Source organism: Stenella coeruleoalba (genome assembly GCF_951394435.1).
Source record: "Stenella coeruleoalba genome assembly, chromosome: 2".
NCBI classification, from domain to species: Eukaryota; Metazoa; Chordata; class Mammalia; order Artiodactyla; family Delphinidae; genus Stenella; species Stenella coeruleoalba.
The window spans coordinates 141633500-141657576 of record NC_137147.1 but is presented as its reverse complement, the minus strand read 5'-3'; the positions used below and the strand labels follow the sequence as shown (position 1 = coordinate 141657576).

The window sequence follows — 24077 nt, the reverse complement described above, 5'->3', positions numbered from 1 at the left end:
GGAACCTGCTGTATAGCACAGGGAACTCCACTCAATACTCTGTAATGGCCTATATGGGAAAGAATCTTAAAAAAACAAAAAAAAGAGTGGATATATGTATAACTGATTCACTTTACTGCACACCTGAAACTAACACAACATTGTAAATCAACTATACACCAATAAAAATTAAAAAAAAAAAAACTAGGGGTGGGAAAAAATGTGACCTAAGCCTTGTAAAATCATTTGACTTTTTAAACTAGGCTATGTTTTACTTTTTAGAGATTTAGCAGCATATAAAAATGTTTCTAAGATCTGGTTATGTAAAAAATTAGGAAGTATACTATAATTATGTAAAAACATTGAAAGTAAATGTAAAGTGGATATTAGGGTACTGGGCTTATGCAGTTTTTCCTCCCTTTTATTTTCCACACTTCCTGTTACTTTACAAAACAACATTAGGAACATGTCAATGATAACTCAAAATCACTCGTATCCCTAGTAGGATATGGTATCCATGGACAACCCAAAAGCAAATGAGAAGCTCTCTATACAAACATTTTTATGCAGATGAAATGGGGTAAATGAAATTATAAGGGCAGCAATGATAATGAAGTAGAAGAGATGGACTAGAATAAAAAGGTTATTCTGGTCCAACAAATACCCAAGGTCATTGGAAAGGAAGCTGGAAACTACTCCGGTCTCCATAATGTAACATTATAGGAGAACTACTTGTCTGTGAGCACCAGGTGCTTTTAAATTTTTATTTATTTATCAGCTTCTCCCTGTCAGACCTGTGTCTTTGCTTGCATAGAAAAAAATCTGTGGACATGGACAACTACTCTAATTCTAAGTATTGTAAAGTCTACTAAAATATTAAAATTGTGCTCTGTAAATTCAGTACCTTGGTAAAAGATATTTCCCCTATCTTGTCTACCAATAAAATCTCATTTCAACATTACAAAAACAGCCATGTAATAAATCCTCCATTTATCAGTTGGGCATTTCTGTCTTTTGGAAAGCACAGTGACATCTGTCTCTACTGGGAGAAAAAAGAAATCCAACACCCATGGCAGGATAAAATTAAAATAATTTTTATATTCTCTTCATATTTTTTCACAAGACATTAAAATGCTCAGAAAACACTGCAGAGGAATGCTTGGGAAACCAAGAAAAACTTTACCAGGCTATTTGTTGCACAAAACTGCTTTTAGTTAAGCTGCATCCTATAGGAACAGATTGTAAGGATTTAAAATACAATCATATGAAGAACAAGAACACATGGTTCTTAAATTAGTCATAAATGAAACTCAAATAATTTTCATACATTGTTTTTCTTACTCCTATTCAGGATTACTCACTCCAGCTTTTTAAAAGTTGGTCAAATGTTTTCTGTTTGGATAGGCTAAGATCAAAAGAGGAATGTATCTAATTTCTGTTCAATCTCAGTCATGGATTCTGCTCAATCTTAAGCACTTAATGCACATCTAATATTATTTAATTTTCATAGCTAAACTGCCAGAGGTAAGGGGATCTGTTCACTTAAAAAATTAAGCTTAAGGTCACTCAACTACGGAATAACCCCACATGAATGTCTATTTTTAAAGTATTACTGATATTCAAAAACTGTTTACAGATTAAAAGTAAGCACTGACTTGCTGTGCTAAATGCACTTAAACTGTGGTATTAAAATATGAAAAGTAGTAACAGCACTGTGTAATTATTTATTATTTCAGAGAGTTCTGCTTAATAATACTAGGAATACAATTAACCTCTACTCTCACTATATATGAAGGTTATTAAGACATATTTTATGACATCACAAATAAAATAAGATCAATTTTAACTAAAAAAAGATAAATTTTGGATTTTGTTACATTTTGTCGTTTTCTCTAATAAAACAGTTCCTTGAATTGTAATAAAGCAAATACAAGTAACTATGTTTTAGTGAGTTTATTTTCAGTTTTGATTTTCTTAGGAATCATCAAAATCTTTAAGTATAACATTAATCCATTATATATAAGTGATATTTTGTTGAATCTAGACTTTGAATGGGTAAATAGCATTTTAGGAAAACAATCTGCCTAGAAATAATAATTACACATTTAATTGGATTGTTTCTTTTTTGAGACTTCTCAGAATTTATTTTCTTTAAGCAATCACTCCAGTCACGCCTCGCATTTTGACTCTTATCAACTAAATAACAGGTGACCTATTTTCAGAAAATCCTAGACAATATAGTAATTATCAGTAATAAAATATCCTCCTTAGAACATGATACCCTAAGTACCTTGCAAAATTATGTCACGTATGTCTTACAATATTAATGTTTTTTTTTTTTTTTTTTTTCCGGTACACGGGCCTCTCACTGTTGTGGCCTCTCCCGTTGTGGAGCACAGGCTCCCGACGCGCAGGCTCAGTGGCCACGGCTCACGGGCCCAGCCGCTCCGCGGCATGTGGGATCTTCCCGGACCGGGGCATGAACCCGTATCCCCTGCATCGGCAGGTGGACTCTCAACCACTGCGCCACCAGGGAAGCCCGAAAATCATTTTTATAAGACACATTTGGTACTTATTTATTTGATCAATCCCTCCATATGTAACAATCTCCCATCTCCAACACCACTCCTCCATGCATATGACTCCTTCACCCTAATTTGGCTTTGACAGCTCCTTCCAGACCAACCCTCTGCCCCACCAGGCTGACATCTCCCTCATCCAGATTAAACTATGATACCCCATTTGCTGGGCCTACCCAGTGGGGACACTGTCCTTGCCTTGCTTAGACTCTGACACTCCGTGCTGTCCTCATGTCTGCATGGACGCATCCTGTTTAGGTTCTGACCCCTGGAAATAGTCTGTCCTCCAGCATGGACACTCTCTTTATCCTGCTCGTCCTCTGATCCCCCATGCTAGGCCACCCCCTGCATGGATAGATGCTCTCCTCACCAGGCATGGGCTCCAAAACCCATGCTAGGCTGCTCCTCCTTCACCCATTCAGGTTTTTTTTTTTTTTGCCATAATTGCTGTATTTTTTTTTACATCTTTATTGGAGTATAATTGCTTTACAATGGTGTGTTAGTTTCTGCTTTATAACAAAGTGAATCAATTATACATATACATATGTTCCCACATCTCTTCCCTCTTGCGTCTCCCTCCCACCCTCCCTATCCCACCCCTCTAGGTGGTCAAAAAGCACCAAGCTGATCTCCCTGTGCTGTGCGACTGCTTCCCACTAGCTATCTATTTTACATTTGGTAGTGTATATATGTCCATGCCACTCTCTCGCTTTGTCACAGCTTACCCTTCCCCCTCCCCATATCCTCAAGTCCATTCTCTAGTAGGTCTGTGTCTTTATTCCTGTCTTACCCCTAGGTTCTTCATGACATTTTTTTTTCTTAAATTCCATATATATGTGTTAGCATACGGTATTTGTCTTTCTCTTTCTGACTTACTTCACTCTGTATGACAGACTCTAGGTCCATCCACCTCATTACAAATAGCTCAATTTCGTTTCTTTTTATGGCTGAGTAACATTCCACTGTATATATGTGCCACATCTTCTTTATCCATTCATCCGATGATGGACACTTAGGTTGTTTCCTTCTCCGGGCTATTGTAAATAGAGCTGCAATGAATATTTTGGTACATGACTCTCTTTGAATTATGGTTTTCTCAGGGTATATGCCCAGTAGTGGGATTGCTGGGTTATATGGTAGTTCTATTTGTAGTTTTTTAAGGAACCTTCATATTGTTCTCCATAGTGGCTGTACCAATTCACATTCCCACCAGCAGTGCAAGAGTGTTCCCTTTTCTCCACACCCTCTTCAGCATTTATTGTTTCTAGATTTTTGGATGATGGCCATTCTGACTGGTGTGAGATGATATCACATTGTAGTTCTGATTTGCATTTCTCTAATGATTAATGATGTTGAGCATTCTTTCATGTGTTTGTTGGCAGTCTGTATATCTTCTTTGGAGAAATGTCTATTTAGGTCTTTTGCCCATTTTTGGATTGGGTTGTTTGTTTTTTTGTTATTGAGCTGCTTATAAATTTTGGAGATTAATCCTTTGTCAGTTGCTTCATTTGCAAATATTTTCTCCCATTCTGAGGGTTGTCTTTTGGTCTTGTTTATGGTTTCCTTTGCTGTGCAAAAGCTTTGACGTTTCATTAGCTCCCATTTGTTTATTCCATTCAGGTTTTGACACCCCTCTTTGAGCCACTGTTTCCCAAGCTCCTCTCTATCCACCATGGATACCCACTTTGCTCTATCCCACTAATGATAGTGGACTACAGGGGCAGGAAAAGTTTCACACATGAATTTAATATAGTAGAATTAATTCACTTAATTTATGCTACAATGGCACTCCCAAATTGTAGAAATATTCAGGTGAAATGTTATGTTCTACACCTACTCTCAGCATGTGACAATCCACCTTAGACCAAAAGGAGAGGTGAAAATTAAGGATGATCAAGTTAGAGGTCCATAGGCTTGGACAAAACTCCCATAGTCTGTAAGTGGACAGGAAGTGTTACAGACCTGGTTGCTAAAATAAAACTCATAATTTGGTAAAATCCTGCAAAGTACTCTTAAGAGGTTGTGGTCTATAACATCTAGTAGGCCACCAAAACTTTCATAATAAAGGGTCAGTGATGAAATGGAATTAATGTAAATTTTGTTAAAAACTGGTTAATTTATAAATAGAAACTGTAACTCATAACATTTACAACAGTCACACAAAAAAAGTTACGGCACTGTAGACATACTATTACTTACTTTATCTACACAATCATCAAAAAACGCCAGGCTTGCATCTTTATCACTGACAAAAGAACATTCCTCAATGAAGCGAATAAACATTTGTGTTTTGGTCATCATGTTATAGAATTTCTGATGTGACCGGTCGCGGCTTCTTAAGAAAGCTGTTCAACATAAATTTGTAATGTTAGCATATATAACACCATTTACAGATTCAGAGAATTTTTGAGCTAGAAGGAACTAGATCAACCATGTCATCTATACCCCCACACCCTACTATTTTGCAGAAAAAGAAACTAAGACCCCTGAAGGGGAAGTAACCTGACAAAGACAGCAATAGGAAAGGAACTTGAAACCAGATCTTTCAAATCCCCCAACCCAGGGGCTCCTCTGCTTGCCCAACACCACCGGGCTGCCCTGAAAGCTAAACACATCAATATCTTAACACATCTGTGACACAACAGAGTGCAGTGGTACATGGTTAGGAAGCTCTGTACTTTTCAAATAGTCTCTTCTGCATATTTTGCTAATGGGATTATATCTAATGTGCCTGAGAAATAACCAGTCCAATGGAAATGGATTACCAACTGAGTTGATACTCACATACTCCTGAAATAGGTAAGTATATTTTGATAAATATGAGCTACTAACCCCGAAAGCAATCATCACAAGGTTAAGCTCAATAATATGAAAGCTGTAGTACTATGCAGTCACTCACCTTGTAGGGCAAAAAGAGAGGCTGCATCTGTGGCTGTCTCAGATGGGGCTTGTGTTATTGGTCTTAAGTATGATCTATAACCTTTTAAAATAGAGGCCATGAAACACAAAAATGCCTCCTGGATTTCCAAATCTATCATGTGCAACCTCTTTCCAGAATTAAAATCATAATCATTCATTGCTAAGTCCATTAGTCCATCGTCTCTTGGTCTCTGCTGCACTGTGAAGAAATACAGTGTTAATGTTTTCCCCAGAACTGTCAAAATTAGTGTTCATAATGGTATCAATTATAAATCCATTGCATATGTAATTCAAGTCATTATGCTGCGTACCTTAAACTTGTACAGTCCTGTATGTCAATTATATCTCAATAAAATTGAAAGAAAAATAATAAATGTTGTGTTTTCAAAAGGGCTCAAGCTACTTCAACCCTTTGTTTACATAACTCCTTAATATATAACCCTAGCAAAACTTGAATTTGGTCTGAGGATAAGGATGGTAGTAATGCTCAATGTTAACTTCCTGATTTTCATGGTTATAGCATACTGTAGTGATATAGAATGTACTTATTGGTAGGAAATACACTCCATTTGGAGATGATGGGGACATCTATTCTCAAAAGGTCACAGAAACAAAGTTTGTGATTGCCTCAAAATTTTAAACCTTCTTAAAATATGAGGAACAATAAATCATCTTAGGGAGGTGTTTTTGGAGTTCTTATTGTTTAAAAAAGTAAAAGTATGTGGGCACTGGAATGGAAGGCCTAGGTTTTAATCCTAGCTTCATCCTTATTAACTGTATGATCTCTGACAAGCTACCTTCCTCAAACTTAGTATCTTCACAGTTGTAAAGACAAAAGAATGTATGTGAAAGTGCTCTGAAGCTGTAAAGTGATATATAATCCTGAATAACAATATCAGTATTGTTTAAACCTGTAATTTTAAGCTGTAAGATTCTGCCCTTCAGTACAGCTAGATGGGTTATTTCACTTATTTTAATAATACTTAAATATTGCTACAAAAGATGCTGGACTTCTCAGCTATTCAAAAGAAGCACATGAATTTTTAGAAAGCAATTAACTAAGTAGCTTAAAAAATTCCATACATAATTTATTTGTTCCATAGTATAAAATTTGTTCCATTTGATGTCATTTTTTCATATCCCAATACTTATGAGCCACTTCCAAATTATCTATTTGTTATAACGTTTACTTTGAAAACACTGTCTTTTTCCATGTCTCTTTCCAACTATTCTATAGGCATCCTTGAACCCTCGAGGATGTAGGCAACCTCCCATGTTTATATTTCACCTAATACATAAATGAGAACCTCAAATATTGCTGCACCATTACTGACCATTTTTTATACAATAAGTACTAAATTATGAACCCTGAATGGACTGTTGGTATAAAACACCAAGAGGATTAGTTAAATGAAGGCTTAATTCATCTTATTGGTGATTCTGGATCACTATCAAGATACTCTTATTGTAAGCTTTGAACTGAAATTCTCCATATCCTAATCAATTTTCACTTTAATTAATTTCCGAATGCTTTTGGCAAGCTTCTATTTTCAAATTACTTGAGGTAAGCACAGCATTAAGATCTACTGAAGGTGAAAAGCACATGACCTTGCTCTCAATCCACAAGAATCATCAGCATTTTCTAATGTAATTTAAACCATCTGTCTTAGATTTTCAAAACTAACTTTCTATTCTATGTATAAAGAAAATATACAAGTAGAAACCAGTATTGTTCTATAGTATTCGAAAATAATCACCTTAATCTCTTTTTGAATTTTATTATGATGTAAAATATAAACTTTGTAAATCTCCCATTCAGCTTCTAAAAAATTTTGCTTTAATGCTCATTTGCCTTTAAGATTGTAAAACCACTTTCCTTTAGGTAAACGCCATCCTTTTACAAGTAAGGCAAAGTTGCTGGAGTCCTTTCTTCAGATTAAATTACTTCCTTTAAATAAATTATACACTTACATTTTGCCAACTGCTGGTGCAAATTATTCAGTGTGTTCATCAGATTTTTACATGGTTTCTTTGGAAGTACCTTCCAGGCTACATTTTTCTTATCACCAGTTCTGAGATTAAATGACAACAATAATATATTTGTCAGATTAACTTGGGGTGGGGCAGGGGTGGGTATATATCTGTTATTTATAAACAGGGGAAAAGAGAAAACACATTGAACAAAAATAAAATATACAAAATATTCTACTTAACAGAAGAAAAATACTACAGGGGTAAATTGGAGTGTTTAATACTTAAAAATTAATTTATATGAGAGTAGAACCCTGTATTAAATATAGCTCAAAACTTTACACTTATGTTTATATTGAGTCAATTCCACTTGCTTTGGAATCATGCAAATCACTACAAAACTTAATGTGGTGGTCATTACTCTTAATCTCATCTAAGAGTCTTTAGACACCTAAATATTGGGAAAATCCTACTATTAGGGGATTTTTTTCTTATATACTCTAAGACAAAGCACTGTAGAAAACTTTCAATGAACTTATGATCCATAAAGCTTATCAAAATACTTCGGTATATCCAAATATTTAGCTTCCTAAAAATATAAGTAAAATTTAGCTTTGTTTCTTTCAGAAAAGAAATAATCTATAATGTTAGATTATTTAGACTTCCCTGGTGGCACAGTGGTTAAGAATCCGCCTGCCAATGCAAGGGACACGGGTTTGAGCCCTGGTCCTGTAAGATCCCACATGCCGCGGAGCAACTAAGCCTATGTGCCACAACTACTGAAGCCCACATGTCACAACTACTGAAGCCCACAAGTCACAACTACTGAAGCCTGCGTGCCTAGAACCCGTGCTCCACAACAAGAGAAGCCACTGCAATGAGAAGCCCACGCACTGCGACAAAGAGTAGCCCCCACTCGCTGCAACTAGAGAAGGCCCATGTGCAGCAACGAAGACCCAACACAGCCAAAAATAATAAATAAAAAATAAATTAATTTAAAAAATATTAGATTATTTGAATAAAGTATAACACTCCAAAATACTTTTATAACTATAAAAGAGGACATCAGCTTGACAGTGATATCTTTGTTTCTAGATGAACTCCTATAATCTCCTTTATACAACCTTTACAACACAGTTAATCCTTTTTTAAAAAAAATTTATTTTATTTATTTTTATTTTTGGCTGTGTTGGGTCTTTGTTGCTGTGTGTGGGCCTTCTCTAGTTGCGGCGAGTGGGGGCCACTCTTTGTGGCTGTGCGTGGGCCTCTCACCATGATGGCTTCTCTTGTTGTGGAACACGGGCTCTAGGCACACGGGCTTCAGAAGTTGAGGCACATGGGCTCAGCAGTTGTGGCTCGCGGGCTCTAGAGTGCAGGCTCAGTGGTCGTGGCACATGGGTTTAGTTGCTCCACGGCATGTAGGATCTTCCCGGACCAGGGCTTGAACCTTTGTCCCCTGCACTGGCAGGCAGATTCTTAACCACTGCGCCACCAGGGAAGCCCATAATCTTTAAACTATATATGGAGTGGGAGAAGAAAAGAGCATGGTGATAAAACATGATAAAGCTTTTGGACTTAACTATAGCTTTGTTGATTCCACTCTCTATTTATTAAATCTTTTTTCTATTTCAAAAGCAATAAATACTCATTTTAGGAAACTTGAAAAATGCAGAGAAAAAGGAGAAGAAAAGTAAATCACTTATGTTCTAACCACCAAAGACAACATCACAGCACCGGTGTGAAATGGAATTGCTGAACTTTTTTTTTTAATGTTCCCTAAACTTCCCACAGAACAAAAAGGGCAAATATTACTTTCAAACAAAAGAGTGGATGGGAAAGCTTAAGCTGACAAAGAAGAACTGTCTTGGAATCTACCCTATCTTTCCACAATGATAATAAAATACAGATAGGGCAGGGTCAAACTGCAGATGTCCTGCTATGAGATTTTATTTCATCTATAATGTGACCAGGACTATGGAACCATGTATTAAAGTGAGAACACAATGTAAAAAGACTTCTGACATTATTTTCTTGCTAAAACACAGCACTCCTACTGTGCCTTAGCATTCACTGTGTGTGTGCCTGCCTTGCTAACCAGATTAGCAACTTAAGAGAAAGGAGTGTATCTGGTTTGTCTTTTTATTCCCAGTGCCTAGAAAAAAAACAAAAAAAAACAAAAAGGCACTCAAGAGATGTCTGTAGCATAAGTGAATGAACAGCATTTTGGTATCATTTCATCAAATTACTATTATTTACTCACATAATTTCCTCCTCTTGTCCTTGATACCATCACTGTAAAACTTGGCTCGGGAGAAGAGTTTTATCGAGGGACTTCCCTGGTGACGCAGTGGTTAAGAATCCACCTGCCAATGCAGGGGACAAGGGTTCGAACCCTGGTCCAGGAAGATCCTACATGCCGCGGAGCAACTAAACCCATGTGCCACGACTACTGAGCCTGCGCTCTAGAGCCCATGAGCCACAACTACTGAGCCCACGTGCCACAACTACTGAGCCCAAGCACCTAGAGCCCGTGCTCTGCAACAAGAGAAGCCACCGCAATGAGAAGCCTGTGCACCGCAACAAAGAGTGGCCCCTGCTTGCTGCAACTAGAGAATGCCTGCACGCACAAACGAAGACCCAACGCAGCCAAAAATAAATATATTAAAAAAAAAAAAGGAATTTTATCTAGTACCTGAGTTTGGATCTATGACAGACTTCTGCATTTTTATTCATAGTGAGTTCCATTTATAGGATTACTATTGCATAAGTAGTAAGCCAGTAATTAGTGGCAGAAGTAATAGTTATAGAGTCAGACAATGATAGTTTCAAAATCAGTTCTGGCAGTATTAAGTTATGTGCCTTTTTATAAATTACTTAAAAATCTAAGCTTTGGTTTTCTTATCTGTCTGTCAGACTGGTTAGTAAAAACTACCTCACAAAATACAGAGAATAATATGAGATACCTTAGGCTATGCATACAGCTTTATGCCTAGTACATATCAGATATTAATTTCCCTTTCTTCAGAAATTTCTTGACATTCATAATATATTCCTTATTATATGTATTTATGAGTCAGAGAAGGGAAAAGGAAACCACAAATTTCATACTCAGATTTTTCTTTCAAATTTCAGGTTGAGGCTCCAGAAATTCAGGATGAAGGAAAGTAGAAAGCTATTAATTCACTAGTTTAGTCTTCCCATAGGTTTGGAAAGGCGATAAAACCAAGAAGGAAGACCACTGATGAGTGCAAACAAGTCATGTTTCTTTCATTCTTTAACTCATTAGTGATCAAAACAAAGTTAAAATAATAAGAAAAAAATTCTTTTAACAAATTGAGGAAAAGTATAAAAGTATAAAAAGAGAGAAAATGTATATTCTTATTTACCACCCTGAATTTCAATTTTTAAAAACATTATGTCATGTAACATTAACAACTGGCCAAAAAAAAGATACTAATTTAATATTTGAAGAATTAAATATTTCTGGTAAAGTATGAAATGTTCATGGTAAAGAATCTTTGACGCTATTTATCCCATATATAAAATGGCTTTAATGCACAAAGTACATCCCATATTTTCTTGGTTAGGCTTTTGAAAGCATAGATGCCTTATAAAAGAAAATTATTTTTTGCTAAACTTTTCTAATGGTTTAGGCAGTTGAGGTTTTGACATATAACAATACTAGAATTAATGTAAGATTTCAGAATTAAATCAAAAGGCTTTAATATGAAACATGCTTATTTAAAAATGGAGAAAAACCTATCTCACAAATACGTACTTAAATTGTAAAAGGTATACTAGCTTTTGGGCTTTACTAATAGGGTAACTTGCAGTTATTTTAAGTATATCCTGTGGATGCAACATGGTATTGCATCAATTTCCTCTTCCCTGAAGAGCTTAAGTATGATTAAACTGAAAATAAACAATACAAGAGAAAACACTGAATTATAAAAAAGCTGTAAATATACAGTTCCAGTAGCTTAGCTACAACTTAAATATTATTCCAATAGAGAGAGAGAAAATTATAAAATCCTTACATTTCTTACTTAAATTTCTAAGTAAGCGTAAGATTATAATATTTCTCAAATATTGAAAGAGCTGCCATGTAGATAATACACTAAACTTATCCCATCGAAGTATAGTAAGAACTGATTCAAAGATGGTAAAAACCCCAAATATAAAAACAACATAGCTCAAAAGAATTCTAGTTATCATTCACAAAAAATACATTTACATACATACACTACAAAGTTGTAAGTTACTGGAAGTAGAATCATTAAAACGAACTTACTGAGAAATTGTGTTGGTATCTAGGTCAACACAACTGACATCTGGTGGAGGGTCATAGAGATCAAAGTATCTTGAATCAATTCCTACTATGAACGGACATGGTGCACTTAAGACATCTGCTAAAGCCAGTGGGCAGAGAGGAACATAGGGGCATGGCCAGTGGAAAGGGAAAATCATCTTGGATAAATAAAAGATAAGAGAATATTTAGCTGTTTGACATTGAAGCATAATTCATCAGCACACACAAAAAACTGTCTTTTAAATATTTATACCAGAAGTAGTATAATGCTTATTAAATAATTACAACTAGTGTTAATGGCCAGAAAATTGAAATGCATTACACTCTGAATTTTAGTTAAGCATTAAAACAGCTTTAAATTATATGAATAATTAGGTTTAAAATGAAACTGATTGCCAATAAGAAATACTTACAGACACTAATGCTTCTGTCACACTAGTAAGCACTGAAGGCCGTAAGGAATGAATAAGAATCTTATGTTCTGTTACTGCAAACACCAGTAGTGTCACAGCATTTTCAGGGCCTAAATTCTGAAGTAGTGTTGAAAACTTGCCACCACTATAAATCCAAACAAAAATATATAATTAAAGAAAACAGAGATCAAACACCTCATTATCCAAAATAATTTTTAAAAGTTCATGATTAGGGTAGGATTATAGTTCATATTACATATTTAATTTTAAACATGACTGTTGCTCTTATGTAGGGAAAACACTGCATCAGAAACACACTATGAAAATAATGCAGTTTTATGAGGTTCTGAAATCATTCAATTCTTCTGCATTGTATTAAATATGGAAAATGAAAAGTCATCTGCTTCATTTTATATAAAAAGATCTGCCATGTAGATAATGTTCAAATAAAGAATTCAATGTATAAGAGGGGTGCTTTGGTTGAAAGCAAATCGTTTAATGCAAGTTTTTTTAACATGGCTCATCTTCCTCTGTAATTATCAGAAAACGTATGTGACTTACAGGCCCAACTTCCTTAAGGTAGATACACATCTCAAAATTTGGATTTACAAATAGCTAGATTATCTTTACTATTGTAATGATAATATTAATTAAGAGCTACTAAGTGATGATACACATATACAAAGCAAATTAATAATCAAAACTTAGACATTGTACACGGTAACAAAATACTGTATTAACAAAGTAAATGATTCTGGGCTTCCCTGGTGGCGCAGTGGTTAAGAATCTGCCTGCTAATGCAGGGGACACGGGTTCAGGCCCTGCTCCGGGAAGATCCCACATGCTGCGGAGCAACTAAGCCTGTGTGCCACAACTACTGAGCCTGCATGCTAGAGTCCACGAGCCACAACTACTGAGCCTGAGTGCCACAACTACTGAAGCCTGCTCGCCTAGAGCCCGTGCTCTGCAACAAGAGAAGCCACCCAATGAGAAGCCCGCGCACTGCAATGAAGAGTAGCCCCCGCCCGCCGCAACTAGAGAAAAGCCCGCGCACAGCAACAAAGACCGAACGCAGCCAAAAATAAAAAAATAAATTTTTTAAAAAATTTTAAAAAAAGTAAATGATTCAGTAAGTTAACCAGTATTTCATCTTTATAATGTTAAATAATTGGCTTCACTAAATTAACTTTTTAAAAGTAAACCAAAACTAATAAAGTCTCTTGGAGAAATAAACACAATATGCCCACAAAAAACTTGTGCATGTTCATAGCAGCATTACTTATAGTAGCCCAAAAGTAGAAACAACCCAAATGTCTGTCAACTGATAAATGGATAAATAAAATGTGGTATATCCATACACTGAAATATCTGTTGGAAATAAAAAGGAATGAAGAACTGATGCATGCTATAACGTGGATAAACATTGGAAATATGCTAAGTGAAAGAAGCCAAACACAAAAGGCCATATTTTATATGATTCCATTTATATGAAATGTCCAGGACAGGCAAATCTGAAGTGAAAGAAGCAGATCAGCAGTTGCCTAGGGCTGGGAAGGGGGAGTGAGTGAGTGTGTGTGTGTGTGTGTGTGTGTGTGTGTGTGTGTGTGTGTGTGTCTGTATATATAGGGATGGGGGCTGGGAAGGGGGCGTGTGTGTGTTTGTGTATATAGGGATGGGAGGGGTAAGGGAGGGTAACTACTAAAGGGTACAGGGTTTTTTTGGAGCTACGAAAATGTTCTAAAATTGATTATAGTGATATTTGCAGAACTCTGTGAATGTAATCATTGAATTGTACAATTTAACTGGGTGAATTGTATGGTATGTAAATTATATATCAATAAAGCCATTACCAAAAAATAAAAAAAGGCTCTTGGGTAATGTAGAATTGTTTTAAAGTAGTCTCAGTCAGTATTTCTAATTTATTCTCAGCTCAAGCAAAGGTTAAGAAAACACTGGTCACTCTGGGCCAAGACCTGGTGATGAAATAATCTGCAATTCTTACAAAATTAATGTCAAAGATGGCAGCTGGTCTCCCTTAGGTATGTGCTACAAAATAACTTAATTATATTGTAACTATTTCCCTGCTAGAAAAATTACACAGCTAATTAAATTTCAAGAAATGATACTTAAGAAAAAACATATTTCATAATCTCTCTGAACTTTTTTTTTTTTAAGAAGATGTTGGGGGTAGGAGTTTATTAATTAATTAATTTATTTTTGCTGTGTTGGGTCTTCGTTTCTGTGCGAGGGCTTTCTCTAGTTGTGGTGAGCGGGGGCCACTCTTCACCGCGGTATGCGGGCCTCTCACTATCACGGCCTCTCCTGTTGCGGAGCACAGGCTCCAGACACACAGGCTCAGTAGTTGTGGCTCATGGGCCTAGTTGCTCCGCGGCATGTGGGATCCTCCCAGGCCAGGGCTCGAACCCGTGTCCCCTGCATTAGCAGGCAGATTCTCAACCACTGCACCACCAGGGAAGCCCTCTCTGAACTTTTAAGGTGATGAAATACATTATTCTATTCCATGGGCTAGTATTTATAAATAACTTTTTATTTGGGGGTTAAATTTAAAATTAATTGCATTTGAATGTTCTTCAGAGGATATTTAAAGCTAAAAAAAATTGTTTTCATAATCTACATAGATACGTATTTATGTAGTTGCATGTACTTAATCATAATAAATGGATACACAAAATACCAAACACTATTGTAAAAGTTTTTCTGTGTTCTTTAAGACCTTTAATCTCACTGTTAAGTAAAAGAAATTTAGGTAAGAAACAACTAAATGAGAAGTATTTCCATCGACACTTGCGATCTTCCCCAGGAAAGAGAGAAAATACTTGAATGTTACTTTAGCTCACACTACATTTAGAGAAACACAAATGAAATTTTACTTGCCTTAGTGGAAGAGGTGAAGAAACAGGCTGACTGAGAATCAGATTATCATGTGGTGATAACTGAAAATAGATTTAAAACAAAATATTTGAAATATAAAGATGAACTTTAAAACACCACCTTCCAGAAAAAACCATATATATATAGACGATGCCCATAAAGTTTCAATATCCCCATTCACCAGTATAGGAACCATCTATATCACTAAGATCCTGAAAAATATGTCCTGATGACTGACCTCTTCTAACTACTAACTCTTCTTACTCTGAATCCTATCTCTTTTCTTCTGTTTCTCAACATTTCCCTGATGCCATTTAACAAATCTGTATCGAAAGACTAAATTATTCATTTAATACAGTAAAACCAGAGTTAGCAAACCTATGGCCTCAAGGCAAATCCACAGGCCACCTGCTTTCATAAATAAAGTCTTATTAAAACTAAGCCATGCACATTTGTTTACGTGTTACCTATAGGTGCTTTTGTGCAATGAAAGCAGAGCTGCGTAGTTTCCAGAGAGACAGTATGGCCTTTACTGTAAAGACTGAAACACTGTTTCGGCCTCAACATAAAAAACTTGCCAACTTCTGCTATAAAACATATCTTTTATGTGTATTCAAACTGAGTGTGCTATATGTATTCTGGCACCATATAACAAGAAGTAACTTGGGATGATATGTAGATATGCAGACTACTTATAAAGCTTATCAAAATGATATTTTTCTAGACATTTAATCTGTATCAATATATTAATGCAATTAATTTAATCTACATTTAAAATTTTATGCAGATTTATACAAATTTGCAAATATCTATTTATAAATGATTTCTAATTTTGAATGATACTCCATTAAGGGCTGTGATAAATACAAGGCACATATAGTGATAATACATGAAATAGTTTCTCAAAATCACTTCAAAAATCCTGATTAAATAGATTCAAAAGACAACTTACATATAAAGAGCATAGACAAAAAAGAAATGTAAACAGAAGACTAAAGATAAAGTCAACAGGGAAAAGAGATGGGGAAAATAATTGATGTTCACTTTAAACTTCCTCCTCTCACAAAGATATGAGCAATTCTTCCTGCAGTGTATGAAAGCTTTTTCTTTTATCTCTTCTAATACATTTAACTTAGGGAATAAGTGCCAAAGGCACAAATGTTCAAATACCAAGAATAAATTTAGGGAAAGCAGTGCCTTTTTACGTGTTCAAAACATCTACTGCTGTCTACTTCTTTAACTCTGCAACACTTTATCTAAGAGGAAACATTAGATGTCTGTCTGGGAGGCAGTTAATGAAACCATAAGGGTCCAAACTCCAACGTAAAACAGTACCTGGTTCTCTTTTGATTTCATTTGATTTTTTTACCCATATAAAATTGTTATTCTTATGGTACATTTTGACAGAGTCAATAATTATTTAACTAAGCACTTACATCATGAAAATCTTACCTGAACTAAAATCCGTGGTCTCTGAGGAGATGGAAAAGGAACTTTATGCATAAAATGAGAAATATGCCTTAAAAACAAACAAACAAACACCCGATTGATTCCAAAGTGAATACCATATGCTAATAAAGGTCAACATGTCACCACAAGTCCAGGTTGAGTCAAATCTCTGTGTACCTATAATTTCGAAATCCCTGCTACTACAAAAGCAAGTGAACAAACAACAACCAAAAATCATTTGTCCCAGGAAAGTTGCTTCTATCTAAACCCACCCACAAACTTTTCATATTAATACTTTCTCACATTCAATAACGTTTGTGCTATTAATGTCTGAAAAGCCACTGTAACTTCTCCCTCTCCCTAAGAAGATAACAAACAACGTATCAGAGATGTGGACATTACCAAACAAGCTAATTCTTGCATATACTTTTTAGTCAATTGCTCATATTTAAAAAATGAAGCAACCACTGAGTACTACAGAAAAATGAAAGAGTTTAACTGTTTCTAAAACATTAACAATATACTTTCTATTAGCAATAGGTTAAAAATTCTATTACTGATTTTATGGTTTTTTCCCCAGAAGAGAACAGATAAAAAGCTAGATTGATGGGTTTTGTTTTGAACACCATGGAAAAGAAAAAAGGCAACAATAGTGAACAATCCTTTTTTAAGGAATGAGTTATTTTATTTCTCTATTACTTTTTAACTATTTCCAAATCATCTTGGTTTCAGAACTGAGATAATTTCAACTGGATACAAAACATCAGAAGAGAAAATTATTAATTTTTTACAAACATGTTTTGACTGCCTGCTATATATAAGATACTGCCAGACATGTTGGGAATTATTTTTTAAAAAGCCATATACTACCAGTTTCTATTATTAAGATACTCACAATCTAAGAACAAAAAGATAAGGGGAATGAGTTCCAGAGGACACATATCTGCTTGCATTATGTGAAGCAGTTAGAATAGCAGAAAACAAAGTGTGATCCATGAATACCTAAAGATCCCCAAGACCCATTCAGGGAGAATCTGCAAGGTCAAAGCTACTTTTTAAAGACACCATTTGCCATTTCCACTGTGTTGATATTTGCACTGATGGTGCAAAAGCCATTGCGGATAAAACTGCTGCCCCTTACTATGAATCAAGGGAGTGGCACTGAACTGTAGCTGTTGTATTCAGTTTCACTTAAGAATGTCTCGGATGAAGCAGTAAATACTATTAATTTTATTAAATTTTGACTCTGTAGTGTATACTTATAAATAATCTGTGTGATGAAAGGGGAAGAATGCATAAAGCACTTCTGCTGCATACAGGAGTATGATGTTTGTCTTGAGGAAGAGCACTTGTGTGACTGAGTTGTGAGTGAATTAGCTGTTTTTGTTTTGCTGTGTTCCCACAGAATGCCATTTTTCCTTGAAAGAACAAAAGACATATTAACGTTATCCAATGTGGGTATTCAGTAGATATTTTCTACATTAAAATGAACAAAGTGAGGCTACTGCTTCAAGAAAAATAACTTACAGTGCTTGTTGCCAATAATTAAATTCAAGCTTTCCAATAAAAAGAAATGTAGTACTGTCACATGCTACAGTATGGATGAACCTTGGAAACATTACGAAAAGATGAAAGGATCCAGTCAAAGAAGACCGCGTAAGTTGTTTAGAGCTGAGTGGATGAGCGGGGAATGGGGCAGGACACCTAATGGGTATGGGGTTTCTTTTAGGGGATGAAAATGTTCTAAAATTAGATTTTGGTAATGGTTGTACACCCTGTGAATGCATGTTTTAAAAAAACATTGAATTGTATACTAATTTAAATGGGTAAACTGTGTGATATGTGAATTATATTTCAATAAAGCTGTTTTTAAAAAGCCAAGGGAGAAATCAAAATGGAATACTAAAACCTTTTTCTCAGTTACCCCAAAGGAGGAACAAACAAATAAGTAAATAAATTCAAGCTTTCAAGTGAAAATTAGAATCTTGCTACCATAAACTTGACAATTTCTCAATACTCAAAAAGTTTTCTGATGTAGGTGGTTATATTCACAAATCTGATTTTTAAATTTTGATAGCGAGATGTATCTATGTTAACTCAGTGAACCAGTATTTTCCAAATGACGAATGTATGATGCTACAAAATCACACATGTATAAAAGTTCCACTCAAAGAGATAAACCAATAGATTTTACTGTAACAGAGAAAGTTCATCACTAAAGTTTCAGATTCCACATTGACAGTAGCCTATAACAAACTATACTTGTCAAGTTTTGGTGCACTGTCAAAAAAGAAAATCCACAATTTTCTGAAAAGAGTATTCAAATGCCCTCCCTTTTCCACATACATATTTGTGTGAGGCCATGTTTTTTTCATTACGTCAACCAAAACAACATATTGCAACAGACTGAAAGCACAAGCATATATGAGAACCTAGCTATGGGACTTCCCTGGCAGTCCAGTGGTTAAGACTCCGTGCTCCCAATACAGGGGGCATGGGTTCCATGCCTGGTTGGGGAACTAAGATCCCACATGCCGCATGGCCAAAAAAAAATTAAAATAAGATAAAATGAGAACCTAGTTATGTTCAATTAAGCCAGACATTAGAGATTTGCAAAAAATGTAAAACAATGCCTCTTCTTCCTAATTTTTTTGTTTTAGGAAATGGTTATTTAAAAAAAAAGATATTTATGATAACATGTAATGGGTTTATCATTTTTTAAAATAAATTAATAAATATTTTTTAAGTTCTCTGTTTTAATTTCTAATGTAGTAAATATTAATAGATATAACACATTAAAAAAAGCTCTTTGGTGGAGAGTCTTCATTTTTAAGAGTATAAAGTGGTTCTGAGACCAAAAAATTTGAGAACTGGTGGATTAGAATACTGAGATGCAGGCAGAAAACTGCAAGGAAAAATTATAAAGTAATATTTTACATTGAATGTTCTTATAATAATTCTATCACTTTCAACTGTCATTAGAATCACAGAATTCTGCCTAAGAACACAAAAGAGCTTAAGTGACAGATGATATAAAATAAACAATAGTCAAATAGACAGTGGTGATGTTTAGATCTCATTTGTGTCAAACCTTACTACATTAAAGATTATTCAGTTTTAGTGATCTTAAAGTAAATCACAAAAATTTTAAAAAGAATAAAAAATACGTTTATCTAATGTTTCCTTTAAATTCATATCTAAAAATAGTAAGGAATATTTTAAAGGTCCATATAAACCCAAATTACATGTAAAATAAGAATTAACAAAACCTGTAAAAAAACCCGCTAATTAGGATCTCCAAACTTCACAAGAGTATCAAAAAAATGAAACATTTATTTCATTTTGTTAGAGATAAAATTATCTAAAATAACAAAACTGTAGGTATAATAGAGAACTGAATCAACCAAACCTTTTTTCTCTTGAAAAATCTAGCTTCCAAATAAAATTTACTCAATTACCAGTACAAATACACCACACATAATGGAAAGAGCTGCCAAATTTTGAACCAAAAAGGCTTCTAACTTACTTCTCAATTGGAAGGACATGAGGCCCAGAGATGGAATAACGATATAGAAAAGTCAGAAACTTCCTGAATGCATCAAAAAAAGGCCAGTGAGAGAGAAGACAGATGCATTTACTAGTGTGAATTGTCTTGGAACTATCAGACTTCTCATCTGCTGATGATGCTAAACCCAAAAGAAATCTCTGTTTTTCTGTGAGACTCTCTTCGGAGTATGGTTCATAAAACTGAATAGCAGCACCATAGACCTGGAAAACAAGTAATATATTTGATAAATATGCCTTATATCATTTATTCCAATCACATCATTAGTTAAATATTTAATGGATGAGCTATATTAGGAGCCATTATGTGCCTATGAGCCAAGCAAGGTGCCAGGTACCAGAAACCCAGTGGTGAAGAGATAACACTCTTGCTTTCTTGAAGTACTATATCGACAACAACAACAACAAAACTACACAGCACAACTCTCATGTCTCATTATTGGGGAAAAAAAGGTGTTTTAATTAAATTGCATTTGTTTTATAAAGAGTAAAAGCAACTGTATCAATATTCTCTATAAGAAAGTTATTGAAAATAATTATTTAATAGAGAGTGGGACAGAATTTTAGATAAGGAAATACAAATTCCAACTTCAGACAATTCACTGTATTTCTCTAGACCTCAATTTCCCAATATATAAAATGAAGATGTTAGACTAGATGATTTCCAAAGTCCATTCCAACAATATAACAGTTTATGATTCTAAATAACACTGCATATTTAATAATGTTTTTAGTATTACTTTAAAGTTTTTATAACACAGAAAACGAAGCAATGAAGGATCATCATTTGATGATGAAAAAAATCTTTCACTATATTCACAAAAAAAGCACTTGGGTATATGGGACAGAATGAAATTCTCTTTTCCTATGTCTCTGGATATAGTTATTTTAACAAAGTGGAAAAGGTGCGCGTAATAGATTCAATTTAACCAGTTATTTTTCTCTATTGTTCCTGCATATGAAACTTAAGACTTGAAAATGTACAAGAAATTTGCAGATATCATTTGTTAAACATACAGTACCTTTTCAGCTGAGGCTCCAGTTAACACAAATGTAGAAAATACAGGGAGAGGGTATTTGCTATTTGATGGCCAACATTCAATAGTTGCACCCATTGGTAAACAAAATAGGGGAACAGATTCTGGGAGTGAGAATGACTCATAATCTTCTTGAGGGTATCTACAAATTAGACCTATAAAAACAATAATAAATATTAGCTCATCATGTCTTGAATTTAGGCGCTCATAATTTGAATGAGGCTAAAATGCTTTATTATTTAACACTTTTGGAAGACCAAAACATTACATATATGTTCACCAAGTAACTCTGAATACTTTAGTAGGATTCATATAGATTTTAATCCTCAAACTATTCATATTAACTACGTAATATTTATCAAGTTTCATCCACAAAGGCTAGTAAGGTAAACAAGAAAAGATTATTCTAAAGCAACATACACAAATATAAACACACGCCTAAAAATTCATTTTGTGGTCACACTGACTTAAAGCATATGAACATACTATTTTTTTTGAAATGTTCAAATGCATATATCCACTTCACTAGCTTTCAATAACTTTCCCTTAGGGTTTTTTTGACACATTAAAATAGATATTCTATAGGACTATATATATAACTTCTAGGACAAATACAAGAAAAATACACAAAAAAATAGAAGTCACATATTTACAATGTCTTTAAAATAGTACCAGCTTAACCCCAGCTTCTGAATAATCCCAGATTACATGAAAATAGAGTTTCAAGTGCCATATTATTTCATGTTAAATAGACTAGTCTAGAGAGTAGTCCAGGTATCTTCTACCTAACAAACCCTCAGAGAAGACTCTTGTCCTGGATTTTGTGGGACTAGAAACAGAAAATAGGTTCCCTGACCTTGAACCCTTAAAGTCAAGTGGAAACCATCACCAGACATGATGTTAAATACAAAATGATAAACTAAGAATATGAGTGGTTGGTCTGCTACACTAATATCTGTTTGACTTTGGACAAATCATGTACCTATAGGTCTCTGGTTTTCTCAACTATAAAGTGAGATGAACTAGATATAGAGGTCCAAGGCAGTTCTAAAATTCTCTAATTATATGCTAGCCAGCCAGTTAATCCCATGAGGATTTACGGTTAACTCTCCATTACTTTCTTAAGTCATGAAGTAACGGTATAGCCTTTAAGTAACTATAGAAATAGCGATCAACTATGGACCCCAGAAAATCACAGGTAGAAGAAGTTAGGAGTCTAGGACACTAACTTTAAAAATTTATTTTTTAAAAGGTTGAATCTGCACTCTTGTACATAATTTGATATTTTGAGGTTTCTGGCAATTCAACTATGTATTATAAAATTACAAGTTAGTTTATAATATTTCAGATTATTTTCAAATATAATTACATATGAACTATAGATTTGATTAAATTTAATATAAATATTAAGGAAACATTAATTTAAAAGGACAATAAATACTTTTCCACATTTTCTACTGATTTAAAAACTTAAAGAGAATGATATCTACTTATTAGTTATTTACTTAAACCTAATATTTTAAAAACCTTGCCTTCTTTTAAAATTAATATTCCATTAAGCAGCCAATAAAGTATGGATGAAGACAAAACAATCAAAAGACATGGGTTATAGTCCCAGTCCTGACACTAACACATCGTAAGACAGATTTTGTTTTTTTTCTTTAATCTTATTGGCCCCATAATACATTTATAAAGTATTCCATGAAAAATTATACTTACCAGCTTTGTAAGATATAGTGTTAGTCTTTGCCACCGATTTTTTATAACATAAGTACACTGCTGATCCCCACTGAATTAAAAAAAAAAGGAAATATCATTAAATTGTAAAAGGTAGTAACTTAATAAAATGGAATCTCTTTGATCTCTCCAGTATGTATTTCCTAAGATGCAGTGACAGATTTCTTTCTATTTTCACTTGGTTATTTTGTCAGCATTTTATTGGAGTTATTGCCTAATTTTCTTTCAGAAGTAAAATGTAACATATTTTCCCCTTGCGATAGCAGTAACATGAGGATAACGACCCTTTAAAACAAAACTAAATCACAAAAATTTAGATTTTATTCTAAGCCCAAACTCTGGGCAGAAATGATAAAAAGAAATACCTACTCGTGTATGTAGACCTTTCTTTTGATTCCACAACACCTTTCAGATATTGCCAGATTTTTCTCCAGTTCTTTATACCAAAACTCAAGAGTTGTAATTTGCCATATCCATTTCCTTATTTCCTATTCTTTCATGAATCCATTCCAAACCAGGTTTTAATCCCATCATTTTTTTAAAAGAACACTTTAACGACTTTAATGATGCCAAATGTAACAGTTGATTCCTAGTCTTCATCTTTTTCAACCTCTCAGCAGATTTTGATACCACTAACGACTCCCTTCCTGAAACATTTTCCTGTCTTGGCTTTTGAGGCATCACACTCTCCTGGGTCCCTCGCCACCAAATCTCTGGCCAGTCCTCAATCTCCCCTGTAGCATCCCCTCTCTTTTCCTGATCATTAAATGTGATCTTTTCTTTACTTTCTCTAAATGATCTCATCTATTTAGTACCACGCCTTTAAATAACAGCTACTCTTCAAAGAGTCTCAAATTCCTAGTCCCAGCTACAAATGAGATGAAGAAGACTATGGGTAAAGCAGATCTGGGGGCAAAGAAAAGGAGTTTTAGACATCTTAAGTTTGAAACATCTATTAGACATCCAAGCATAGAGTCAAATGGAGGTAAGGTGAGAAGTCTGAAACAGATATGTAACTTAGGAGATGTCACCACTTGACATGAGGTGGTGACAGATACATTCACAGAGCACAATTCCTCACCTCCTTCAGGCCTCAACTCAAATGTCATTTTATTAGACAGCCTTCCTTTCATCACCTTACATACAGTAACAAGTCTCTACCCTCCCCAGTCCTCCCTACTGCCCCTATCTGTTTGTTGTTTTTTTTTCTTTTTTCCATGCATAGATA

General features: G+C 34.6%; 1 protein-coding gene across 9 annotated transcripts in view; it reads right to left on the bottom strand.

Annotated features, from left to right (window-relative positions):
• Nucleotides 1-24077, bottom strand: part of DENND4A (DENN domain containing 4A) — a 131367-nt gene that overhangs the window by 47639 nt on the left and 59651 nt on the right. For all 9 annotated transcript variants that reach the window (XM_079914334.1, XM_079914339.1, XM_079914338.1 and 6 more), the window contains 10 exons: nucleotides 22832-22901; nucleotides 21098-21267; nucleotides 20038-20279; nucleotides 16515-16581; nucleotides 15066-15124; nucleotides 12171-12315; nucleotides 11740-11915; nucleotides 7449-7549; nucleotides 5458-5676; nucleotides 4758-4903 (listed from right to left, as the gene is read on the bottom strand). In XM_079914334.1, the coding sequence (XP_079770460.1) occupies nucleotides 4758-4903; nucleotides 5458-5676; nucleotides 7449-7549; nucleotides 11740-11915; nucleotides 12171-12315; nucleotides 15066-15124; nucleotides 16515-16581; nucleotides 20038-20279; nucleotides 21098-21267; nucleotides 22832-22901 (1395 nt within the window). The remainder of the gene's footprint in view (nucleotides 1-4757; nucleotides 4904-5457; nucleotides 5677-7448; nucleotides 7550-11739; nucleotides 11916-12170; nucleotides 12316-15065; nucleotides 15125-16514; nucleotides 16582-20037; nucleotides 20280-21097; nucleotides 21268-22831; nucleotides 22902-24077) is intronic.